The sequence below is a fragment of the Monomorium pharaonis genome, chromosome 6 (genome assembly GCF_013373865.1).
Source record: "Monomorium pharaonis isolate MP-MQ-018 chromosome 6, ASM1337386v2, whole genome shotgun sequence".
NCBI classification, from domain to species: domain Eukaryota; kingdom Metazoa; phylum Arthropoda; class Insecta; order Hymenoptera; family Formicidae; genus Monomorium; species Monomorium pharaonis.
The window spans coordinates 3643568-3667891 of record NC_050472.1 but is presented as its reverse complement, the minus strand read 5'-3'; the positions used below and the strand labels follow the sequence as shown (position 1 = coordinate 3667891).

Here is a 24324-nt window from a genome sequence, read left to right as displayed (position 1 = left end):
AGTACAGCACGACCAAAGCAGAGCACAATGAGCGTCGCGGTCCCGTTGGCGGAGTGTCAGTCACAACAGTGGTACGTGGTAGCGCGTGCGCACTCGCGCAACTGCCACGCGCACCGGCGAACGGTTACGCGCTTCGCTCCGCAGCACCGGGTCCACCGGGGCCAACCGGGGCTATCGCCTTCACGAGTTCACGCGTCACGTAAACAGGTACATATTTGTTTTCCTGCCTTCTCTTTTCGTGGATCGAGCGCGAGAGAGCGCGATCGGACGGAAAAAGAAATGCAGACGTGCCGCGAACGAGAAAAGCGCGCGTCGAACGAAGCGCATTAAAGGGAAAAAATTGTATTTTGAAGATTTTGCACATTAAAGTATTTGTTAACGAAAGAAAAAGGGTCTCTCTTTCATACCTAGGGAGATATTTTTTTTTCGCTGTAAAATTGCGACCGAGAGACCATCGTTCGCAAATCTACTCCGATTGAATTCCAATTAGCTTGATCAGCGATTAATTTGATCGGCGAAACATACGAGCAAATTGCGTGTTTGCAAAATGTGTTGAAATTCTTTTTCGTTTACTTTCAATCTAAAAGGAGAACAAGAGATTGAACCAATTCCGATAAATTATACAGAAATCTTGCTGCTGATCAGATCTTTGCTAGATATTTGCTTAATTTTTACTATTAATTAACTTAATCACAGTTTAATTTATATCTAGTCTCTATTTTTTTTCTAATTCTTAGAACTAAATTCTTCAACTAATTTATTTCCACGATGTAACTTAATTTCAATTTCAAGATAAAAGGCAAGGAGGAGTATTCCGCTTTAGAACTTCAAAGTCAACTCTTTCCCGCATTTTTTTAAGTTCAGGAACAGGTTTTTAAACAATGTCCGCGCTAACATCACAGGAAAATAATGTTATTACTTGTATGAAAAATTAAACTTCAAAGTCGTTCTAAAAACTAGGAAAAACAAGTAAGTTGAGACCAAATTCGATATAAGTCAACTAGAAAGATAAAGATTTTCATCTAAAATTTAAATTTCGTGGACCGTTCGGTGGTCCGGAAGTTCCGGTCCTCCCTCTCGGCGCTTCGCGCGTCCACCGCGCGACAGCGGCGCTGCGTCGCGCACACAACGCGTCGTGACATACTCCGTTCATATACGTGCACACGCATACCGCATACGCGATCGCAGCTGCGATACGGGTTTGAATCTCGCCTGCGAGAGAGTGCCGCGTGCCGCGCTGCGAAGCTCGCGAACGGACGACGACGACGACGACGACGACGTTGACGACAGTGTTGGACATTATCATTGACGGCGACGACGGCGACGGCGGCGTTACGTTCCGACAGAACAATCGTGCGACTTCCCAATGCGTGCGACGCGCGCGTGCTGAGGACGTCCGCGTCGCTCGACACAACCTGTGCGGTGCAAATTCCCCCGCGACACTTTATGTCCAGGTGACCCCCCTCGCGGCCACGACTTTCTCCAACCTGGTTGCAACGGCCCCGGGATACGAAGAAGCGCGATTCGCTACATCGTTCCCGTCTCCGTTGCCGCTGACGACGACGTCGTGAGAGTGGGCCTTCGCCGAAAGCAGGTAACAGTTCCGTTTGCTAGGTTAACTCGCGGCACGACGCCGCGACGCTTAATCGGGTGGGGGCACTAATTAGGGAACGGAAAAGAGAGGAGAGAGAGAGAGAGAAAGAAGAGGGAGAGAGAGAGAGGGAGAGAGAGAGAGAGAGAGAGAGAGAGAGAGAGAGAGAGAGAGAGAGAGAGAGAGAAAGAGAGAGAGAGAGAGAGAGATGCAGAGAGAGGCGAGCGCGTCGTTACCGTTAGTCAGCGTTAGGATTGTCGAAGCACGCGTGTTTCACGCCTGATCTCCAGGATATTCGAGACCGGTTTTTGGATTATTTAAAAAAAAAAAAAACCTCGCCGGCAGCTGCATTCACTTCGTTCGCTGTACTTCTTTTGTCAATTGTCTCAACTTTGTTTCTGGAACGTTCTAAAAGAGATTTCTAAATTCCTCAACACCTAGTCAGTACGTGCTTCTTTTGTTTATCAGGTGTGTCACCATGTGCTTTTTGTTCAATCAGCTGAAAAACGTCACATACCTTGTATTCGTTATATATTTCGCTGTTCTTTTAAATTTCCTAGTGAAAGAATGATTGTTATTTATGTGTTATTCTGTCCTGTTAAGTTGCTCTTTTTGAGACGGAATGGGTAGCAGCGGCCAGCTCTACAGTCTGTCCTGGGGTGAGTTCGGCTCCTCTCTGGCTTCTGCGGTACAGCTGCTGAGAGGAGAGGGTGATCTAGTGGATGTCACCTTGGCCGCTGGTGGACGTAGCTTTCCCGCACACAAGATCGTCCTCTGTGCGGCTAGTCCGTTCTTGTTGGACTTGTTAAAGGTTGCTATCATCTTTTCAATTCTAAGATTCTAGCAGTAAGCGTGATTATTAATATGAAAGCGTCGACAGAAACTTGTAACAATGTGCATTTGTTAACAGAGCACGCCATGTCAGCATCCAGTGGTAATGTTAGCTGGAATTGAGGCGGCTGATTTGGAATCTTTGCTGGAGTTCGTGTATCGGGGGGAAGTGAGTGTCGAGCCGGAGCAGTTGCCTTCGCTATTGCAGGCTGGACGTTGTCTGTGCATCCATGGATTATCACCACCAACTGTCGTGACGGAGGTATATTTTTGATATATTTTGTACTCAATTCTGGAATGCTATTCGTATTTTTCTTACATTAATTTTCACCAATATAAATTAACACTACATACATGCTTCGACAATTTTATTCTTTTTTTTTTTCGAAATACCAAGAGAACTGTAATTATGTACACAAAGTGTTTACCAACAAAAAATCTGTAATTTTTTTATTCTTAAAAATGATGGATTTTTTAGATAAGTATTTTATTGATACTCGAGGAAGTTTTTGGAATTTTACTTTGAAATTTAATTTCTCTTTCTGATAAAATTCTTCGATAATGTAATAAATAATTCACACATTGAGATGAGAATAGATATATTTTGGAAAAATTTATATTATAGTTACATATTTTTGTATTTTTTTCTACCTCATAGATTGCAAGATTGTTAGAATCTGAACTATTTTTTCTTTCTAAAAAAGGGCATGGCATCGATACTCGCATCGCTCGAAGTATTGTTGTCGCTTTTCCCCGATGTCGATTGGTTCTCTCGTTGCGCTTACTTCGTGTTGCGAGAGTAATCATTGCGATTGAATTTTGACAGCTGTCAAATTTATATAAATGATTATCTATACCGGAAGAGACGGGGAGAGACGGGGTGAGACGGGGTGAGACGGGGAAAGACCGGGAGAGACGGGGAGAGACGGGAAGAGACGGGGAGAGACGGGTCGAGACGGGGAGAGACCGGGAGAGACGGGGAGAAACCGGGAGAGACGGGGAGAGACGGGTCGAGACGGGGAGAGACCGGGAGAGACGGGGAGAGACGAGGAGAGACGGGTAGATACCGGGAGAGATGGGGAGAGACGGGAAGAGACGGGGAGAGACGGGGAGAGACGGGTAGATACTGGGAGAGATGGGGAGAGACCGGGAGAGACGGGGAGAAACCGGGAGAGACGGGGAGAGACGGGAAGAGACGGGAGAGGATGGGAAAGACCGGGAGAGTCGGGGAGGGACCGAGAGAGACGGGTCGAGACGGGGAGAGACGGGGAGAAACGGGAGAGGATGGGAAAGACCGGGAGAGACCGGGTCGAAACGGGTCGAGACGGGGAGAGACCGGGAGAGACGGAGAAAGAGAGAGAGAGAGAAAGAGAGAGAGGGGGGAGAGAAGTGCGTGCATCCGTGCGTGTGTACACTGTGGAGTATTTTACTCAAACGAAAGATTTTCGAAAGTTAGTTTTCTCTATTGATTATTTTTTGATTATTTTTTAAATTTATTAATTTCTATATGTGCACGCGTACGTGTGCATGCATATGTCACAATATTATTTTATAACTAGCAATAGTTAATTAATTAATGTATATAAAGTTCCAAAAAATGTTGATCTTATTTTATATAGAAAGATACGTGTAATGTCAAAGTATTTAATAATTTACTAACAATTGTAACTTTTTTTGTACATTGTGAAGTATCTTACTCGAACAAAAGATTTTCGAAAGTTAGTTTTCTGTATTGATTGATCTAATTTTATATGGAAAGGTACACATATAATGTCAAAGTATTTAATAATTTATTAACAATTGTAATTTTGTTTTTCAAACTATGTCGTCAATCTCTAATGCTAATTAAAGAAAAAACGAACAAGAAGAAGAAAAGTCAGAGCTGACAACATTTCGTTACATTTCAGTGTCAATATCATATTACTTTAAAGAAGATTTATGTATGTTGTGTATATTGTAATTTTTTTTGCTTTTTTATGTGTATAATATTTTTTAAGAAGAAAGAAAATTAGATAATAAATTAATGTATGTAAGTATGCTTTCTCTCTCTATTTCTTTTTCCTTTCTTTTTGTATATAACTATTTATTTATATAATTATTGCAATTGTTATTTTTAAAAAGTAAAGTAGCGCGCGCCTGTGTTGTTCTAATAATATTAAAGAATCTTATTAAATGTTACTTTAACTTATTAAAATTTTAATAACAAAAAACTGTACTAAACCTGAATTAGCACTTGGATGAAATTTTTTTACAGTAGCATTCCAGAGTTAAATAAATCTAGAGCAATTAATCTAAATGTAATACGTGCGTAATATACTTAGAGTGGAGAAGAAGTTCCTGTATCTGCGATACCAACGGCAGCGAACGATGGAGTATCGAGGACGACGGTCAACTCTTATTTCCCGTTGAAACGAAGGAAAAAGAGGAGGAAGTCGTCGACATCTTCCGGAAAGTGGCAGTGTACTACTAATACCACTGATAGCGAGAGCAGGCCTTTAGACGATAACAGAACAATGCCTTATGAAAACAAGGATGACGACGCGATGGATCAGGCCGATGATGCAGGTAATGCAAACAGTTTTCCAATGATTTTTATCTTTTGCTGAATTAAGTTTATTTCTTAAATGAAAAGCAAACTGCAAGATTAGCTATATATTGGATTTCGTAATTGTTTTCGTCGATTTGAAATATTTCGTAATGAAATACTGTGTGACGAAAGCTTATTTGTTTTTCTATGTAATGATTCGTTAGATGATTTAATTTTCTTTATTTTATTACTTAAAGATTTGTTACGCTTTGCCGCAATTTTTTAGTTAATTTCGATAATTGTACAACATCCTAATTAAGCATGCAAGACGGCAATAATAAAACGGCAATTTCAATTGTGTTTTGTGTCCGGTGTATTATATGTTTAGTACAATAGCCGTCGTAAAAAGTATATCAAAAATTTTGTACCACTTGCGAGAGATTTCGTACATCTATACCGTAGGTCTTTTTTTCGTTTTAATTAAAAACGGACACAAGCACAACCATCGATCGGGTTGAACTGCATTTCTGATTGGTCGTCCTCTGATTCGTGAGAGCGAAAGAGCGAGAGAACGAGAGAGCGAAAGGGAGAGAGAGAGAGGAGGGGGGGGGGGAGAAAGAGATAGAGAGAAGAGACAGAGATAGAGAGAGAGAGAGAGAGAGGGAGGGAAGCAAATTCAAAGCAAGCCAAAGCAACCGTCAGTTCAGCCCCGTATGGTAACATTGTGTTTGTGTCTGTTAACAGCGGGCAACTGCCTGGTCAGAAACTACGCGAACAACCATCAGGGCGGCAGTCATTCTCCGCGACTCCAAGAGTCGTCCGTCGCGGACAATCATCAGGCGGCGCAACAGGATCAGGTTTCGGACGGCGAGTCGCACCTGCATACGATGATGCCGATGCAGTTCTCGCCGTTGCACATACCACAGTTCCACAGTTCCCTCAACATAGGCATCTCATCCGGTTTGGCGTTGTCTGGTTTGGCGGCCGCTCAGACAGCGTCGACCGGAGGCACGAATCAGTTGAAGGTGCGCGGCGCCTCCGACTGCCCGGGTGTTTGTCCGCTCTGCGGCGCGACTTTGCGCCAGGCGCGGAATCTACGTAGGCACCTGTTGTCCTCGTGCAAGTATCGGTTCAATAACTCCACGGCAACTACGATGGCGACGACGATGCACAATTCGGACTCGATGCACAATTCGGACTCGGCGATGGTAGAGATTAAGTCTGAGATCGAAGTGCCCGGTTACAACGATCACTCGTCGGTGACGTATGGGACCGACAGCGGTAGCAACGACTGCGAACAGATAGTCTGTAATCCTAGTATACCCTCGCCGGCGTCGCACGAAAGTGTGAAATCGTCACCGAGCAGCATTCCGTCGCCGACGATCGCCAGATAAATTGTACAGGGAGCAAACATGGCAAAAATATTAAGACGAACGCGACTGTCCGTTTTGTAGTTAATTTTTGTGCGGATTTCCGTTCGGTTGTCCATTGTGTTTTACAGTGATGATGCGATTACTCGAGATCATGGTGTATAATGTGTGACGCGTTACGCGAAAAGACAGGGAGAGAGAGAAAGAGAGAGAAAGAGAGAGAAAGGAGAAATAAAAGATATTTTGCATGAACTGTATAATATACATGTAAAACATTTGCGCGAACAGTTATTTGTAATTATATGAGCGTACGCGTTATTTAACTAGGTAAAAGTTTGGAGTACATTTGCGCGTTTAATTTTATACGAAGAATCTTCCACGTTAGTACGTAAGATAGATATCGTAGGATTAATCGACGCAGGCTTAAGTATAATGAGTAAAAAGTCGTGTCGTAAAATTATCATTATTCTTTTACCATCGACTTACACGATAATCGGGGTTTCGTGTGACTGTGCAATTCAACTTCGTCCACTGCGGTTTATTTTACTGCCTCCTTTAATTTTCTCCCCCCTCCCCCTTAGAATGGTCTAATAGCAGTACGTTTCTAAGAATACGGGCTACGCGCTCACGAATATACCATTTCACGATGAAACAGAGAATCTTCCAATAGCCGCAAAGTGAAATTATAATCAGCGTACATTCCTATTTTGCAATGGCAAGAGCTACGCTGCGTACGTGGACTGTTGACAATAGTACACAAAACCTAGTATTTTAATTGAGAAAGAATTGAGAAAGAAATAACGGATATGATGATGTAATATCCTGTTTCTTTTCTTTTTCAATAAAGCGTAAGGTACGTGATATTATGTGGTGTGTTATTTTTCACAAAACACAATCTTGACGTTGTCCTCAGAACCATCTGAATTATTCTATTTTTTATCATGGCGAAATGGCTTATGTGCATACGTGATATCTGAGAAAGAGAGGTATTCCAAGTTCCGAGTCGACAAATTTCAAGTCTGTCTAGTTTCGAATTCGTTCTAGGAGACGGATTGTCGAAGACACGTAGTCTGTCCGATCAGCCGGTATCGTGTCCGCTGTGCGGCGCGATTCTACGCCAATCGAGAAATCTCCGAAGACACTTGGAGCTTCTGCACTTCGGTCTCGGCAACAATAGCAAGTCCGGCATGCACGTGAGGCATCGACGCGCGGCGGCGGTAGCGGCGGCGGCGGCGGCGGCAGACAGGGCCACCGCCGATTTCGGCCTGTCGTCCTTGGCATGCATTCGTCCCACCGCTAGGCTGGACTCGCACCTCGCCGCGAGGTCCTCCGAAGCCTCGGATTTTTCGATGATGACGCCCTTATCGATCGCCTCGTCCGTCAGCTCCGCTTCGAATGTCAGTCTTCCAGGTGAATCGCAAGTTTATACTTAGGTTTCCAGAGCAGTATTTATGAATGCCTAATAAGTGCTCGTTATGCACGAGCATACAGAATTTACCTCGAACAAAATTGAATTTTGAATGCAATTATAGAGAGAAAAATATTTCCTAGATGAAAAGGGAGATGGGGAGAAAGTGAGCGAATTATTTGAATGAAGATTTCCTCCAGTATATGAAACGTTCGGAGAATAATTACTGCTAATGAGCTCGTTGGTTGTAAACCATTTATTCGACGGAGAAGTGTTACACAATGGCATTAAAATTTTAATGTTACGCTTCACGTGCATTACATGGTTTACGCAGACATTATTGACGGATTAACAGACGCATCGAATGCGTTATCGCTTTCACTAAAGCGATTACACCGCAGACATATTCGCGCGAATCTCCCCCTTTACGTTGGATGTAAATTCTGCGCGATTACAACACTGATAATTATTAATGTTTTGTGAGAACACGATTGCGGGAATGTTCGATGGGATTTATTATACCGTATTATCGCGATTAATCCTTGCGACGTTAAGTTTCGCGTCTGTCTGAAAATGTGATACTTACTTTTATCTCCATTTTACGCTATCATGAATCGATGGCACGCATTCATTGTTTTTACTCTCGAGAGATATATTAACCAGTTAATTACTAATGTTATTCGCGTGTGTATAATTTATAAAATATCCTTTTTAAATATTAACTTGGAATGTTACTTATATATTTTTTACATTAGCCTTCGAGGTAAAAATTCATCTGTATGACTAAGAATTTTTTACATTGTTAATAAACATTTTTCAAATGTTTATTGATCTTTTGAGTTTCTTTTAAGATTGTAAGGTTTTAGAATCAGTTTATTATTATGAATTAAACTATTTTTATGTAAAAAAATATTGAGATTACGTTATTTTAAGTTTTCAAAATTGTAATAAAAAGTGTGCTCAACTTAAATTAATATTTTGAAAATTATTGAAAATTTACCCACAGTAGCATTCTAGAGTTAACGTAATATCAATGAATATCACAATCTGAAATCCACCCCATTTCATTTTTCCTTTAACGTACACATGATCTTATAATTCGTTTAGAATTTAATTTCTTCACATGTACTTACTATAATAGAAAGTACGTGCATGAATCGAGTATTTATGAGATCGAATCAAATCGAATCGAAATTTTGATAAATATATTCGAAATCGAATTGAATTGAAATTGAAATTTTTATATTGAATCAAATCGAATCAGTAATTTGAATTTGATTTAATTCAAATTCGAATTTAAACTATTCAGATATCTCAAATAGGAATATATATAGTGACGGTGTAATTTTGTTGTACCACATAACGTCAGCAAAACCTAGACCTCTTCGGTGTCCGTAGGGAACCTGATTGGTACGAGCTCAAGTCTATTGAGTTCCGGCGATCAAAACGGACATCTGCCGGGATCGACCCCGGCCACGTGCAGCACGTCTATGGTGCCTCCGAATAATGGGATCTACTCTTCGGACGGCGGTCCTAGTATGTTGAGCTGCCTATTGCCGTCGTTGCCGACTTTACCGTCCTTCTCCGCGTCGCACGATGTGTTCCGACACGGCGAGATGCTGCGCGCGGGGATAGCCTACCACGATTCATCCCGACAACATGTCAGACACATGCAGCGCACAGACGTCACCTAATTTCGTGACCCCGCAGAAAAAGATACCAAGAGTGACAGTATTAATGGAACACTGAATAGACTTCACCAAGTGTAGACTTAGCTTATAAAAGTATGGTTATTTAACGCGATAATTTACAGACGGGTATTAAAAATGTCGGCGAAACGCGGCGAGAGATAGCGATTATAAACATAGTGCGACGAGTGTAACGACGAGTAGTAACGATTTGTTGTATTAGGGATTTTTTTACCCGGTGCTATGTACACGGATTTAAATATGTATCTATAAAAAATAAATTGTTTAGTAATAATAAATATATATATATATATATATTTACTTTCTATTTTTCTAAATGTAGATATGTGAATGCAAGAAATTTCTTTTAAGTTTTAGAAGTTTTATTGAAAATTTTATGAAAGACATGAGAAAAAAACAAGTCTATTTGCAATATATTACAAGTCTCATTGATAATTATTTATACGAGATTTATTTCGATAAAATATACAGTTGGCTTCCCTGTCGAAGAACGAATTCATTTCGTTCTCTATAGAACATAGAGAAATTTACAGTTCGGTCTTTTGTACTAATAATAGTTATTCTTGGAAATTACTCGCGTATCATTTTAATTATTCCGAATAGTCTCATGAAAATATTTAAGTCACCGAGCCGAGAAAAAAGGTTACTTTTATGTAAAATTAAACTTAGGAATGTGAAGTCGTCATTTACATTTTCTTCTTGAAAAATATCCTTTTATCCTGCGCATCGACCACTCGCAACTATTTTTGAGATCATAATCGAGATTCCCGATAATCTTTGAGATTATAATCAAATGATTAGATTCATCTCTCCATGAGGATTACGGTGCCCTAGAATAAATGGCCAATTTCTTTGGGAGATTCTTTCGAGTTCTCCTTCTAGGAGTTTCACTAGGTCATCGAAATATCTCAAATCGTGAACGTCTTCAAACAATCTCATTGTATCACTCGACAAATTGATCGTTTTCTTTTCATCGCACTGTAAAATTCATAAGATGTTTGATTATTGCATTTAGTTTTAGGAAATAAAAACGGAATGTCGAAATGCAAATGAGATAAGAGATTCTCTTTTAATATTATACTTTAGATATAGCAGATTTTCAATCTGTTACTTAATTTAAGGAGATATTACTGAAAATTGAAAAGTCATAATAAATAACTACTTCCTTAAAAATCTTCATTAACGAAGACTCGATTTCTCATAAATTAAAAGCACTATCCATATTTAATGCAATTGATATCAGGTAACATAAAATGCAAATAAAATGCGAATAACATAAAAATATCTTTTGCAATGACATCAACTTCTTGAAGAAATTGATAATGTATAACTATTTGAGTTTGAGTTTCGAATATTAAATTACGTTGCAGAATCAAATCTATTTAAATCTTGCATTTCAAGATTTTAATTTTAGTTTCACACCGATGAGAGCCGAAAGAGATGGTATATGTGAGACGTTTACCTGAAAGTTTGTACGTAAACCGCGTATGTCCCCGTGGATCTCTTTATTGGCGAGTTGCAGCCGTTCTATTCTATCGCGGAGACGACGTATCCAATTATTCGGATCGTCGGGAACCGCCGGTGCTTCCACGTCCGTCTCGATGGTCAGTGCTAGTCTAGTTAATTGGTCATGAGAGGACGTGCTGTCGCCGAATCGATCCTCTTCCAGAAGGACCGTCGCCTTTTCCAAGTCGCTCGGAAGACCTTGGAGAATAGACGCTACCTCGTTGATGGCGACACCTCGGTCCTACAAGTTAAGATCGTTTTGTTTCTATTCTCCCAGGCAAATCGTACAGCTTGATTGAATAATTTAATTTATTTGGTATCCTTCGTAACGCGAAGGAACGTACGTTAGCAAAATGCACGGTGCGAACATTCGACGCAATCGCCAGCTCATCACAGAGGCACATCGGCGTGTTTTCCGCGTCGCTCTGAGTCTCCAAGCTACAATCGTAACTCTGTATACCGGAAGTGTCCTCCAGGGAGGACGGCCTGGTGCTTGGACCCTTGCAATCTTCCTCCCAGATAGTGGGGTTCAGTCTGTAGTAGCTTGATCCGCTGCTATCGGCCGTTTTTGTACTTTGCACGCCGCAGTCATCGTCGGTCATAGGATCATCGTTCGATCTCGCCGACGTGTCAGAATCATCGGCGATACATTGTCGGTGCTCGGGTATCATGTACGTCCTCCTCGCGTCCGTGCTCGGTATGTTCAGAAGTGTCCTCAGCTGCGTCGCACCTGCGTACGTGATCTGATGTATGCATTCTATGTATATTTGCCAGCGTTAATCGTGTATTGTCCAAGTGTTCGATAAGATACATCTCGAAGAGGGGGAATGCATAAAATATTGATTTTCGCAAATCTCGTCGAACTGGCGAGCGAAGTTATTACCGAGAATACTTCCGAGGTTTTTTGTTTTATTTTGACGGGCTCACTAAACGTTTGTTGATTTTAAATTCTTAAATTATATAATTATAATTTCTTAAATTCAATTTTGCAACATCTACACACATTTGAAAGGGAGAAATGCCGATCGAGCCCGAGTTCGGGACGATCGTTGAAACCTCGGAGCTGCTTCCATTAACTTTCTTAAGTCTCAATCGGAACCCGGGGATCGAAGCCCCCCCGTGTTAGCGTGCTCGCAGGACAGTGCTCGTGGCAGTTTCGCAGTTCCACGCCACTTGGCGTCTTTACGACGGCAGCACACACACACACACACCCGAGCCACGGTCCCGGGGACGAAGGAAACGGAAGTAAATCTGATATGTCAAGCAACTCGATTGCGCGCGTTGGTAAACCGCGAAACTTTATTAGGTCAGCCGTGGCCGAGACGAGTTTCACGAAGGTGGCTTTGCTCGAGGGGGGGGCCGGGGTTCGAACCAAGCGGCGCTTCCTTTCTGCAACCTCGAGCGAACAAAAGGGAAGATGGGACGGGAAGACAAATGGGGGGGAGAGGGGAGACTTCTCCCGATTGCGTACCGATTTGTCCGGAATCGATGAGACGGCTTAACCGCTTTTGGCAACGGTAGGACTCTCTGCTCTCGCTCTCCGGCGTGAATCTCACCTCTCGGGAGTAGGCGAAGCGGCGAGAGGACGGTATGAGTATCCGGTATTCTTGAGATCTGATCAGTCTCTCCGGGGTGTAGCAGACGGGACTGATTGGACAATGTTCCTCCTTGATGTCGCGCTCGCCGCCGGTTACAGTCGTGGGCGAGCTGCTGCTCTGCGTATCAACGGAATTATTAATTATTAATCGCGCTCTTCCATTTTTCCCGGTCTCCAACAGGGACCGAACGTGTGTGTCGTTAAGTCTTCGCGACGTCGTGTCGAAGTCGTTTCATAAGTCTGACGAATGCGGATGAAAAATTGAGGAAACAAGAAAAAAAAAAAGAAAAATAAAGTACTCCCGAGTCATTAATTACAAAAACTACCGCGGATAAATTCACGGTGAAACAATTGCGGTTAAATGACGAGTGCTTACACGTGCCTTCGCGTGCGCAAGTGATATCGATCGCGCGCGGATCGGCTCCGACTTTACATTTATTTGCCCAGTTATCTAATTAACTGAGCAGTGGCCTCTCTCTTGCGGCCTGGATAACCGGATTGGATACAATTCGCGTAATATGTCGGAGAAAAAGAGAAGGGGGGGGGGAAGAGAAAAAAATTGTGCTAATGAAGATAAAAATCCACGTCTCCCTAGGTAGAAGTTCTAGAGATGTATCACATGTAAAGTGCAACCACGTGCACACAGAGATTGTGTGTATGTGTGTGCGCGCGTAGTAAATAAACTAAATTCCTGTTGAAAGGAAAGCATGAACGGGAAACTTGCCGAATGTAAAATTAAAGTGCGCTGCCATGCTACATCTGGCATTTATTAATTTAACAACATTGATAGTTCAATTTTGCAAGTACGTGAGTACGGCGATATAACGGTGTGGCCTCGTGCGAGTAACATTTCAAATCAGATACCTCAAAGACGTCGTTGGTTCAGCTTTATACATTCTTGTGAATCCAAATTATTTGAATTATATTAATAAGTTTACGTCAATTATTAAATTATTTGAGAAAAGCGATTTTTTTTTGTCCAAAGAATCTATTGGACATTTATAAAGTAAATATATCATTTGCAGTTTGATTGCCGAAAATGGATGTCGTACCTTTGACTAGAATTTGTTTCTAATGTTAAAAAAATATTAAAAAATAACAGTTTAAATCTACAAAACATATATATCAATGTCAAAACCCCCAAAATAATATTTCAGACTTGTTTTTTTATTTTTAGACATGAAAATAAAATCTGCCACACAATGAAAAATGTCAAAACTGATCAAAGGTACCTTCCCTTTTATTTTATGTCGCAGGATTATATACAAAATAAAGTCTGTGTGATGAGAAAAAGTAGAAAATTTATTCTCGCGTATTATTATTAAATTATTTGAAATTTAATTATTTAGACAAATCGTAAATATTAGTAAACTGCATTGAAGCATGCAACTGTGTATGAAAAGGATTTTATTGGACCATAAAAATAATCATAAAGTTCAAGCGTAACGAGTAATGCTGGATAAAGTTTTAATACTCTAGCGACACAGTTTGTGCGTTCTACATAATTATTTTTGATGATTAAACAAAATTATTTTTTACATCTCTATTTTAGCTGAATTTTCAGACTCTATCTTCAAACAGAAACTCGAGCCTCAACATAATCTGCATATTAATAAATATGACACTCACCATTACTCTGGCATCCCTTTCGATCAGCTCGATATCGAGATCGTCCCGCGTGAACGAGCGCAGCTCGATATTCTCGCGGATTTCGCTCTCGTGCTCCTGCCGCGACACATCCCGCGCGAAGCTGCAGCTACCCGAATCGTCCGAGTCGTTATAGAACGATGATTCGGGTGATCGATGATTCCTGACGCGATGTAACTCAGGCGATACCGCGATCTTCCGATCATTCAACCGCCAGCCGAAGATCTCATCGTTGGGTGACGACGAGCTATGCGCGGCGGCGGTGGCGTCGTCGTCTCTTCCGTCCAGATAAAACATCGCTCGGCGATTCCTGACGTTTTCCAATCGACGTGGGGCGCGTGCAGATTTTACCGCGCTGGAAATTCCGCCTACAAACAAGACGGATTGACGTGCGGAAGAAATCGAGTTTTGCGGTAATTCCCCGGCAAACAGGGGGAACCCCCGAACGCGGCCGTGTCTCGAGATTCGCGCGTACGACGACGAATCCCGAGGCGCGCACAATCCCGCGATTTGCCGATAATGAATTCTACACGAATTTCGATTTGTCAGCGACCAGCCTCGCGCGAATTTACGATGTTAAATCCGCATCCCGACGAGAACTCGAAATTCCAAAATAATGTGAATTAAAATACCTCGTCACATGCGAGTAACACGAAGTAACAATAATTGTTGCGATGTAATTAATGGAAAATACAAGATTTAATTATACGAAGTTTTATGTATACAATTTTAATCTTATAAAAAAAAGCAAATAAATGATTGAACGATGAAAAATGTATATATTTTTATTTTGTTTTTATATATAATATAAGCTTTAACATTAACTTTTGCGAAGCTACTTGCAATATTACATTGTTCGAATCCGCAATGGGGAACGCGCAGATAAAACTTCGTATAGTTCTGTTCTTTTTTCCTTATTAATTTTATCCAAGTTTTATTTATAAAGATAATGTATGGATGATACGAGCGGCATAAAATTTGCGAGATGTGTTAATACGTCAAACTTTACATTACATCTTTTATGAATCGCGAAAACCGGCGTGCCTTTATAACTGAAAAACCCATACAGCGTTTCAATCTATCTTCGTTTAAGTAATGTCACTTAAGTATGCACTTAGTGAATATGCACGCTGAACAAACGATGAAATTTTCATTCGTTCCAAAATCTTGCGTGCCTCTCGCGTTCACAGATGTGCAAAATTCACTCGATCGATGCGTTTAATTATGTGGTATAATTACAAATCTTCTTTCGTGAGAGCTTTTCTTTATGAGAACTCAATTGTCGTTATTTAAATTAAACAGAAAAAATTTTTTCATTTGTCAGCTATTATTTGCTTAATTGAGATTTTATTGAAATTATTTTATTTCGTTCAATTAGCACATGAAATACTTTTCAATAATGAATTTTTCATATTTCAATATTTCATATGTACTCGCGCACGATATCTAATATCACTGATTTTGTACGAAGTGTGTAAAGTAATCTCGTTGCAAAACTTAATAATGCTTAATAATATAGTAACATCTCTTAATTAATTTGAATCACACACAGGATAATTATTTACAAAATCAATCTCTCGCGATTGTTCGGCAACGTGTATAAGAACTCGGCAACGTGATTACGATGTTTTCCAAGTCACTGACGATCGCGAACGACTGATCGATCGGCGAATCGAGCCGAATTCCGCGGTTTCGGTTTTGCGTCTCGAAGATTTTCAATCGGATCCGCACGTGGTCGCGGTCGCGCGGATGCATATGCGATCCGATCGGGATAAGATCGTGTTCAACGAGACGTACCCAATGATCACCGTGCGTCACATTTCGTTTCGCGATCGCGGCCGGAACCGCCGCGCCGATTGACCGCTTAATGCGTCGTCAGCAAGTCCGACGTCAACTGTCGGCGGTCATCCATTTCCTTGACCACCGGTCGTCATAGCGACTCTAATTTAATAATCCGTCATTTCCCGCTTTGCGTGGCGCACCTTTGTCGGCACAACGCGACGCGACGGTGTGGCTGTATATCCGCGAGCTTTGTTGCGGTTCTCGCATCCCCTTTTTTTTCTCTTTTCTTTTTTTCAGAAATTGCTTCGACGGTGCAACTATTTGCGCGGGTCTTTTTGTATCGATTTTGCGGCGAAGCGCAAAAATCTCACGTAAATCGCGCAAAAGCCATTGCGATTCGGACGAGAGAGATAGAAATCTCCGCGAAAATTTTCACCTCTTCGCGCTCGTGGGGGGAAAACGTTACGCCGCGCACTGTGAAAAGCGGCGTAGTGCCACGCGAAATAAATCTTTTCGGGCGCGGGTGAATGAAGTGACGTATTTTCAATGAATTGCGCGAGAATCGTATACGTTTCGAGTAAGGAGATTTGATTGAGCAAGCGGTTTGAATTAAACGAGTTGTTGATTCGGCGATTCGTCTTTTTTTGATGAGTCACAAAATGTCGCGATACACAAATAGAAATTCAATTGCAACAAAGTTAATTTTGATCAACTAAAGTTCTGTAACGATTTCTAGTTTTCTAAATCTCATTTCCTTTTCTCTATAACTAGTTCTAAAATATATTTTTACAACATACCAGCAAGTTTGTCTTCTCCATCGACTGCCACGTTTTCGTACACTTTAGACTAAAGAAAACGATACAACCACATAAGAGCACTATTACTTACACATATATTTTAATCTTTGATCGGTACCACTTTATTTTTAGTTTCTTCAGAAGCACACAGTAAAAGATTTTGTGTTAAGTTTAACACACATCCTAAAATATCTATTCATATATTTTTGTTAATTTAAGTAAGGAAACGTTAGAAAACATAAAATATTATATGAAAAATTAATTTAACGTTTTGTCACAATGTTGAAACAAATTTTAGTATTAGATTTTAACACAAATACAAAATAACGCTTTTTACATATATTCTAGTAATATAAACACAAAAAGAATATTTATTGCCTTAAAATTAATTTTAAACGGTCGAGATTTTGTTATGTGTCAACGAACCTGTCCTCTTTTCTTACAGTCCACCACTTTCTCATGCACTTTGACTTGAATGGCAACGACACCATATATATTACTTAACACAATTACTTAATTCATACATACATTGTAAGTCTTGATCGGTATTTAATTCGTCGCTTTTCAATCTCTTTAGAAGCAATGCCCTAAAGGCGGAGAAAAAATTCGAACACATCAAAGAGTTAATTTTAAGTCTTCGTAATAGACTCCGTTGATATTCTTGTAGACCGTCTTTTCTAGTCACTTTCTCGTGTACTTTGACTAAGAGTAACGACACCACTACATAGTAGTACACTCTTAGCTCGTGCATACGTTGCGGAATTTGATCGATACAATTTACTTGGTTGCTCTTCAGCCTCTTCAGAAGTACTCGATAACGACTACAGCACGACTTGTTTTCGCTACTGTATCGCGTCTCGAAATGCCACGCACAGCGCTCTTTTACCGATTCTACATATTTATTAACATTTTCAGTGTCATCGGGCGGATAATGATAACGATAAGCATATATATATGCGTACGATCGCGATGATTCTCGCTGACTGACAGGGATACAACGTGTCCGCGGGCCCTGTTCGGTATTCGTGATAACTCGCTGACCCGTTTGTACCCGTGATAATTCCAGCAGCGCCGAGTATCGACTGTTCGAATGTACTATGTATGTATGTATGTATGGATGTATGCATATATGTATGTATGGATATATGTATATATACAATCGCGCATCGTCATGATGTTGTTAAACAGGCAGAAGCAGAAGCTCGCAAGCGTGCGTGTGCATGTAAATAACGTGATCAAAATTGCGCGGCGAGTTAATTCGCAGGAGAGAATCGTCGGTGCGGCAGAGAGATTTCAATGAAACAATATCAGAGAGTAGTCAGATTTCGACAAGTGTCTCTAAAAATGTCGTAGAAAAATCTTTTGAAAGAGAAGCTTAATAAGAGAACTTATTCCATCACGCGAATCACGCTCGACGATTATTTTGAAAGATCCTTGATCATACAAGAACATGAAAATTTTCGCTGATTAGAACAATTTCAGAACGATAAGAACGACAGCGGTTTTTAACCTTGTTTTATTTCCGTATGTTGACAGTTATTTTTAACAAGCATTTAAATAAAAACAATAAGTATTATCACAAAATCGTTTTACATATAGAACAATTTATGTTTCTTTATATTTTATATAAAATAACGCGAATTAAATGTCTTATTTTACCAACATTTATATTCGTTCAATAATCTTTTAATTTATTACGTTTTTCTATTTTCTTACTCTCTAAATTATAATCATAGTAAAAACTCGATAAAAACAATGAAAAAAACACTTTTATTTACTTCACTTTCTATTTTCAAACATAGTCAATTTTATTCAGATATTTTTCTAAAATATTTAAAAATTGACTGAGAAAAAATTTCTAGTAAAAAACAGCTTCTGAAACAGTCAACGTATTTTCATAAGGCGCAAAAATGTAATTATCAATCACTTATGATCATTTTAATATCTCTGATTAAAGTGCGAAGAAATATTTTTTTACAGCAATATTCTAAATATACGATATTTTGAACTCTATATCTATAACATCTAAATTAGAATCTCTAAAAGATAGACGAGAAATTAAACATCTCTCTTAAACGTCGGCTTATTCGGATTAGCTGTCACAAATGCAATTTTCCCTCATGGGAAACGCGAACGAACCTCAAACGGTATTCGCAGCCAAACATCAGGGTGTACATGCCGTTATCACACTGATTAATTGCTTTGCTCAAGCTGATTAATTAATTAACCCCAGGCAGTGAGCGCGTAGAATATGTAAATATTCAATTATTATAATACGCTAGATATTAACGCAGATTTCCATCAATGATAGAAACATTCGTAAATGTTCGATCGTCGGTTTAATTTTTGTGTTTAAAGGATGATAAACGGTACCATTTTTTTTGCAGTTATTGCCCATTGTTTCGATTGGTAATCTCTTGATAGTTTCGTGTCTAATACCTCTTTTGCACGTCGATACGATGACCGTATTTTTAGAATTAACGATAGCGTCACTAATCGTTGAACGGAACAATTTACTATCGCTTATCACGCGAATGATAGGCAAGTCGCAATAATAAAGTAGTTTGTTGAAAAAAAAAAATAATAGAAATATTTACTCAAAGAATGTCTCTTTAAAAATACTGTTTAAAATAAGTATTATATATTTTTTACGTAATAAATAAAAAAAATAGCATTTAATATTAATTATAATAGTATTTAACATTTATTTAAAATTTATTTGATATTTTCTATTTTCTATCGTTTATTTTACTATTTCTTATTTTTCAAGAATACAAAATAGAAAATATAGATTAAAATAAAGATAAAGTAAAACTCTTGCGAAATAGAAAATAGAGGAATTATCCATGACACATGACAAAATGTAAAATATCATATTTTTAATGTTGAATACTATTTGCAATTTTGTATTTACTACACAAAATACTTATTTCAAATGACATTTATATATTCATTCTTTAAATAAGTATTTCTGTTAATTTCAAAATTTTCCCCAGCACCGGCAAGCCGGGAAATCTATGCTTGTACACGGAGAGAATTTTCTCTTAAAAATTACCCTGAAAATCGTGGTAATTGTGAGACAACGTAAACCTTGGAAAATTTTACCATACTTTTAATAAAATTTACAAAAATTTAGTAAAGTTTAGTAAAATTTTAAGAAAATTTGGCTAAGTTTTAGTAAATTTTACTATACTTCTAACAAAATTTACTAAAACTTAGCCAAATTTTCTTAAAATTTTACTAAACTTTACTAAATTTTTGTAAATTTTATTAAAAGTATGGTAAAATTTTCCAAGGTTTACGTTGTCTCACAATTATCACGATTTTCAGGGTAATTTTTAAGAGAAAATTCTCTCCGTGTAGAAAGCGAAACTCCATTTCGAGAATGTTAACAAGTTTATTTGTTCCGTCGTAATATCTACAAGTGCAACGGATCGAATACGATGGAAAAATCACGCATCATCATATTATCATGCGGTTAGCGTCCTCTTGAAGGAGGAGTAGGCCCATATCGATAACGCGCGGCGGCCGCGGCGCGGATTGTCTTGAGAAATAAACTGTTTTCCGAGCAGTCAGCCTGTGGTCTAGGGGTACGATCAAAGGGATATTAATCCGTAGGCACGTACGTGTGTGTATTCGAGACTGCATGCTGATTTTCGTTTTTTACCAATAGATTTTTACGATCAAAGTTCAACGGTCGTCGGCAAGGACGGGCGAATGGCAGGAGGGACGGGTTTTTCGGGGCGCGTTTCGGCAGGAATATTAATCAGAATGACGTGGACAGGCCTTGATCGAGGGAGAAAAATGATCGGCGCATCGCCGATAACGTTATCGCGGCGGCGACGTATACGTCGCGCTCGCTATCAGGTGTAACGGACGCACGTGCATGCCGCCGCGCGGCATCGAGAGGTATGCCGAGCGCAATTATCAGCCGAACAAATTTCCCAGGGAGAGTGACACGAAGGCGCGATGACCGCTTTTTAAATTACGAAAGAGAGCTGGGCATTTTTGGTTTCACCGGTAAACACGAGGAGGCTATTCCCTGTTTATAAAATATACGGGCGGTAACGCGAACGATCTGTCTCGCGTTAAAGTTTAAAATTCGCTTGGCATCGCGTAAAACAAGGCCGGAAGGATACGTATGGCCCCGGAAATTCATTTGCAGAGCCCGTGTTTTTGCGTGGCAAAAACTTTTTTTTGTTTTTTTTTTTTAAATCCCTCCGATGAGGTAAAATCGAAATGGCTCAATATATTCGCCGTGACTGCTTTTCCGGGGATTAAATTTTACCCGTTTACGTTTCTCGTTACATCGCGGCGATAAGTATGCTCAAACATTTGCTCGAGCATTACAGATTCGCGCGGCAGCGTTAGCTTCAAATAGTTCGTCGCTATTCGAATTAATAGGTCTGTTGATTTTCCATCCGGTGCGTCAGCCGCGCGATGAGTGCGCAGTTTACCTCGTTTAATCCCGATTACGCTAATCTCTCGCCTTATCGAATCGGGAGGGATCGCGGCGACTTTTTGCGATAAGGTGAATTAGATCGGCCTGTGCATCGCCTGCATGCGAGAGATCTCCGCGGCTTCCGAGATTGAAACGGGACGGGAGAGAGGAAGGATCGAGTGTCACTGGATTACAATGGGCGAAGGATTGGAGTTACATCGATGTGGTTGAATAATAATACACATCGTCCACTTCTCGATACAATGTCTGGAATCGCTCCCGCGAATTATACCATCTCTTGATAATCCAGTCAGTCGATAGCTCACGGTCATCTCAATGTGATTGTGCAATGTGACGTGTCATCTGATATAAATGTGCAAGATATTTACTTGCAGAGAAAATTTGCCAAATGCGATGTAGGTTTTTTAACTGTTAACAAAAGCGAAGACTAAAATGAATCCAAGAAGATCGTTCTACGATTTTTTTATACAGTTGCAACAGATCGACATCTGCATCTGCATATGTAAATTTTTTATCAGAGTGTTATATTAATAGTATAAAGGAAGGAGAGCATCTTTTATCCAGAATAAAAAAAAAAATATCTAATGATAAAATTAGAAAGATTGTAAGGAATAATCATAAATCCATAATCGTAATTTAAATTTTTTGTTATTACTTCATTTAATTAAAACATTTCTTTGATCGGCGTGCTATTATACAGGCCAATCCTTTTTGCGCTGTGATCGAATTTAAGGAGAGATATAAGAACGATGGCAAATCTGCATTCGATTTAGCGAATATACTGCATCGAGAGAATAGCTAATGCTTTGATCGATTGAAACGGAATCTTGTATATATTATCTTATTCTCCGCAGGATTATCTGCCTCGCACGTGCGAATCCTCGATCTCGACGGCAGCGTAGAAGAAAACGAGAAATTCCCCGGGCGTTCTCCATCGAAAAGGTGGCCATTCTTTTATCCATTGTGCCAACATTGTAACGCTGCGACGTTTCGCACTCCCCGCGACATTTCTATTCGCGATAAGTAAATTTTCATTCACCGAAATGAGAATATTCGCGGAGAGCTCGACGATCAAGTTACGGAAATTCGTTGAGAGATCGAACGTTAAGCGCGTCGTGTAGAAGTGCACACTGAGAAAAAGATACTTAACAATTTTAATATATTTCTGGAATATGAATTTATTTCGTTGAAATAAATTTTTATTTAAACACGGCGAGATAAAATTTTATTCCCAGCAATAATCCAATTAACAAGAAAAATGAGATATATTACGGAAATGCATTTATTTCGTTGGCACAATAAAATTGTTTCATTAATAACCGATATATATCGAAGGAAACGTTTTTTGCTTGCCAATATTTCGACGTTTTTTTCTCAATGTATTTCATTTCTGATATATCGGAGACGAGTGAAAAAAGATCGAGTGTTTTTTAAAAAAATGTTTCCACGAATAAGCAAAGGGGTGTTTCCACCCCCTTAAACAAGAAATACGTAACTAATATACTTTTCCGTTAATAGGACTAAGGAGAAGAGCGGCTGGTAGTTTGGCCCAAACGGCAAGGACGCGGAAAACGTTATTCGGGACCTCGCCCCCTTCCCCAGACCTTTGTTTCTAAGTAAATCATTCCCGTGGAAGTCACGTTCGCGTCGTCGTCGAGCAAAGGATACGACAACTGGGATATGTCAACCGTCGTGTGAAATTTTCAGAAGGATTCTCCCGAAGGCTGCTCCTCGCGCCCGCGCCCTCGGGCCACTGTTTTTCCCTTCCCGTGCAAACACCCGAGGAACAAACGCCGCAAGATCGAAGTCCCACCCCCCTCCCTCTACCTCTCCAGGGGACGAAGGGGTAGGTTGTACCTTCCACGCACCGCGCGGAAATTCCGCGCTCCCGAGACGCCGAAATTCGAACAGGTTGCGGCGCACGCGTGGCAAGATGGCCGTACGTCGACGGGGGTAGGTTGCACGGTGGTGGTGTGTCAGCGCACGGGGTTGGCGCGACGGGGGGTCGTCGTTCGCTCCCTCGCTCGCTCGTTCGTACCATAGACTAACGTAGACGGAGCATTACCTATCACTTAGGACGGGAGGGGGTTGATATTCGGGGTGAAGAGGTACTCCATGAACTTCGGTTGAATTCGGGTACGCCCGATAATATTCGACTAATAATTCGGCATATGACTGCAAGCGACTGCCCCCCACGGGTCCATTCGAGAGATAGAGGGAGAGAGCGAGTGAGCGAAGGACGAACATAGTCGAATCGCGACGGAACTGACCGAAGTTCATGGACCCTCCCCTTACCGGAAAAATCAGCTACCCCTCTCAAAAGGCTCCGTCTACGTTAGTCTATGGTACGTACGTACGTACGTACATTCGTTCGGTCGGTCCGTGGTGGCGGCGGCGGTGGCGGTGGATCGATAGCGACGCGACGGTAGTGCGCGAACACCGTGAGCGACGGTCGGCGGTCGTCGCCGTCGTCGTTGTCGTCATCGTCGTCGTCGTCGTCGTCGTAGTAGCCCGGAGTGCTGCGTGCCGAGTGCTAGCGAGCGTTGTCGGCCGAATGCCAATTACGTACGTGCTGTCGCAGGGTACGTGCGTCATCGGCGGTAGCTGAGTGTGTGCCGTGTGTCTCCCGTGTCGGCCGATCCGGTTCACCGGCGTCTCCCTCGCGGTTCGCGTGCGCGCGGCCGGTTATGCATCGCGTCGGCGGCGCGGGTGCGGCGCGGAGTACGCGGAGAAGCGGGAACCAGCGGCCGGTCGTCGCACTCGTCGTGTCGGCGCCTGGTGAGGCGCGCTGAGACGCCGCCGCCGCCGGACATGTCGGCGACGTCCTGGGGCGGCACGGCTCGCCGCCGGCGGACGCCCGTCGCTATTATGCTGATCCTCGCCGTCGTCCTCGGCCTGCTGTCGGCCACCGTCGTCGGCGAGAAGAGCAAGAAATGTGAGTAGATCCTTCCCCGTCTTCTTCTTTTTTTTTTTTTTTCGTCCCGATTTAGCAGCGGAGGACGCGTCCCTCGGCGTATCCTCCTCCGCTTTCGTTTCAGCGCGATTCCGCGCGCGGCTGTCACGTGGCGGACCTGCTACAAATGTCATGTGTGTTGCG

The 24324-nt window shown here is 41.1% G+C and overlaps 3 protein-coding genes across 13 annotated transcripts in view; 2 read left to right on the top strand and 1 right to left on the bottom strand.

The window, feature by feature from the left end:
* Positions 1-180: 180 nt before the first annotated feature.
* Positions 181-9726, top strand: LOC105837362 (transcription factor GAGA). 2 transcript variants are annotated; one of them, XM_012682082.3, is made up of 6 exons: positions 181-1594; positions 2195-2402; positions 2502-2684; positions 4744-4987; positions 7364-7729; positions 9126-9726. In XM_012682082.3, the coding sequence occupies exons 2-6, from the start codon at positions 2214-2216 to the stop codon at positions 9419-9421; spliced, it is 1278 nt and encodes a 425-aa protein (XP_012537536.2). In that variant the 5' UTR covers positions 181-1594; positions 2195-2213; the 3' UTR covers positions 9422-9726. The 2 variants fall into 2 exon arrangements, with proteins under 2 accessions (XP_012537536.2, XP_012537537.2); XM_012682083.3 differs by lacking the exons at positions 7364-7729; positions 9126-9726 and adding an exon at positions 5694-7185.
* A 138-nt stretch (positions 9727-9864) lies between these two features.
* Positions 9865-24324, bottom strand: part of LOC105837360 — a 184464-nt gene continuing 170004 nt past the window's right edge. For 7 of the 10 annotated variants that reach the window (XM_036289118.1, XM_036289119.1, XM_012682076.3 and 4 more), the window contains 5 exons: positions 14169-14554; positions 12414-12657; positions 11287-11672; positions 10899-11183; positions 9865-10414 (listed from right to left, as the gene is read on the bottom strand). In XM_036289118.1, coding sequence (XP_036145011.1) covers positions 10226-10414; positions 10899-11183; positions 11287-11672; positions 12414-12657; positions 14169-14554 — 1490 coding nt within the window. In that variant the 3' untranslated portion in view covers positions 9865-10225. Of the gene's footprint in view, positions 10415-10898; positions 11184-11286; positions 11673-12413; positions 12658-14168; positions 14555-15983; positions 17056-23592; positions 23718-24324 lie in introns of those variants that run through there. The other 3 variants (XM_036289127.1, XM_036289121.1, XM_036289125.1) reach the window with 3 other exon arrangements.
* Positions 24017-24324, top strand: part of LOC105837359 — a 160407-nt gene continuing 160099 nt past the window's right edge. The window contains exon 1 of the mRNA XM_036289117.1: positions 24017-24162. Within this exon, the coding sequence (XP_036145010.1) occupies positions 24039-24162 (124 nt within the window). The 5' untranslated portion in view covers positions 24017-24038. The remainder of the gene's footprint in view (positions 24163-24324) is intronic.

Coding starts and splice junctions, on each gene's coding strand:
- LOC105837362 (XM_012682082.3), top strand. CDS start 2,214: ATGGGTAGCAGCGGCCAGCTCTACAGTCTGTCCTGGGGTGAGTTCGGC. Junction 4,988..7,363: donor GGATCAGGCCGATGATGCAG/GTAATGCAAACA, acceptor AATTCGTTCTAG/GAGACGGATTGTCGAAGACA. Junction 7,730..9,125: donor TTCGAATGTCAGTCTTCCAG/GTGAATCGCAAG, acceptor CGGTGTCCGTAG/GGAACCTGATTGGTACGAGC.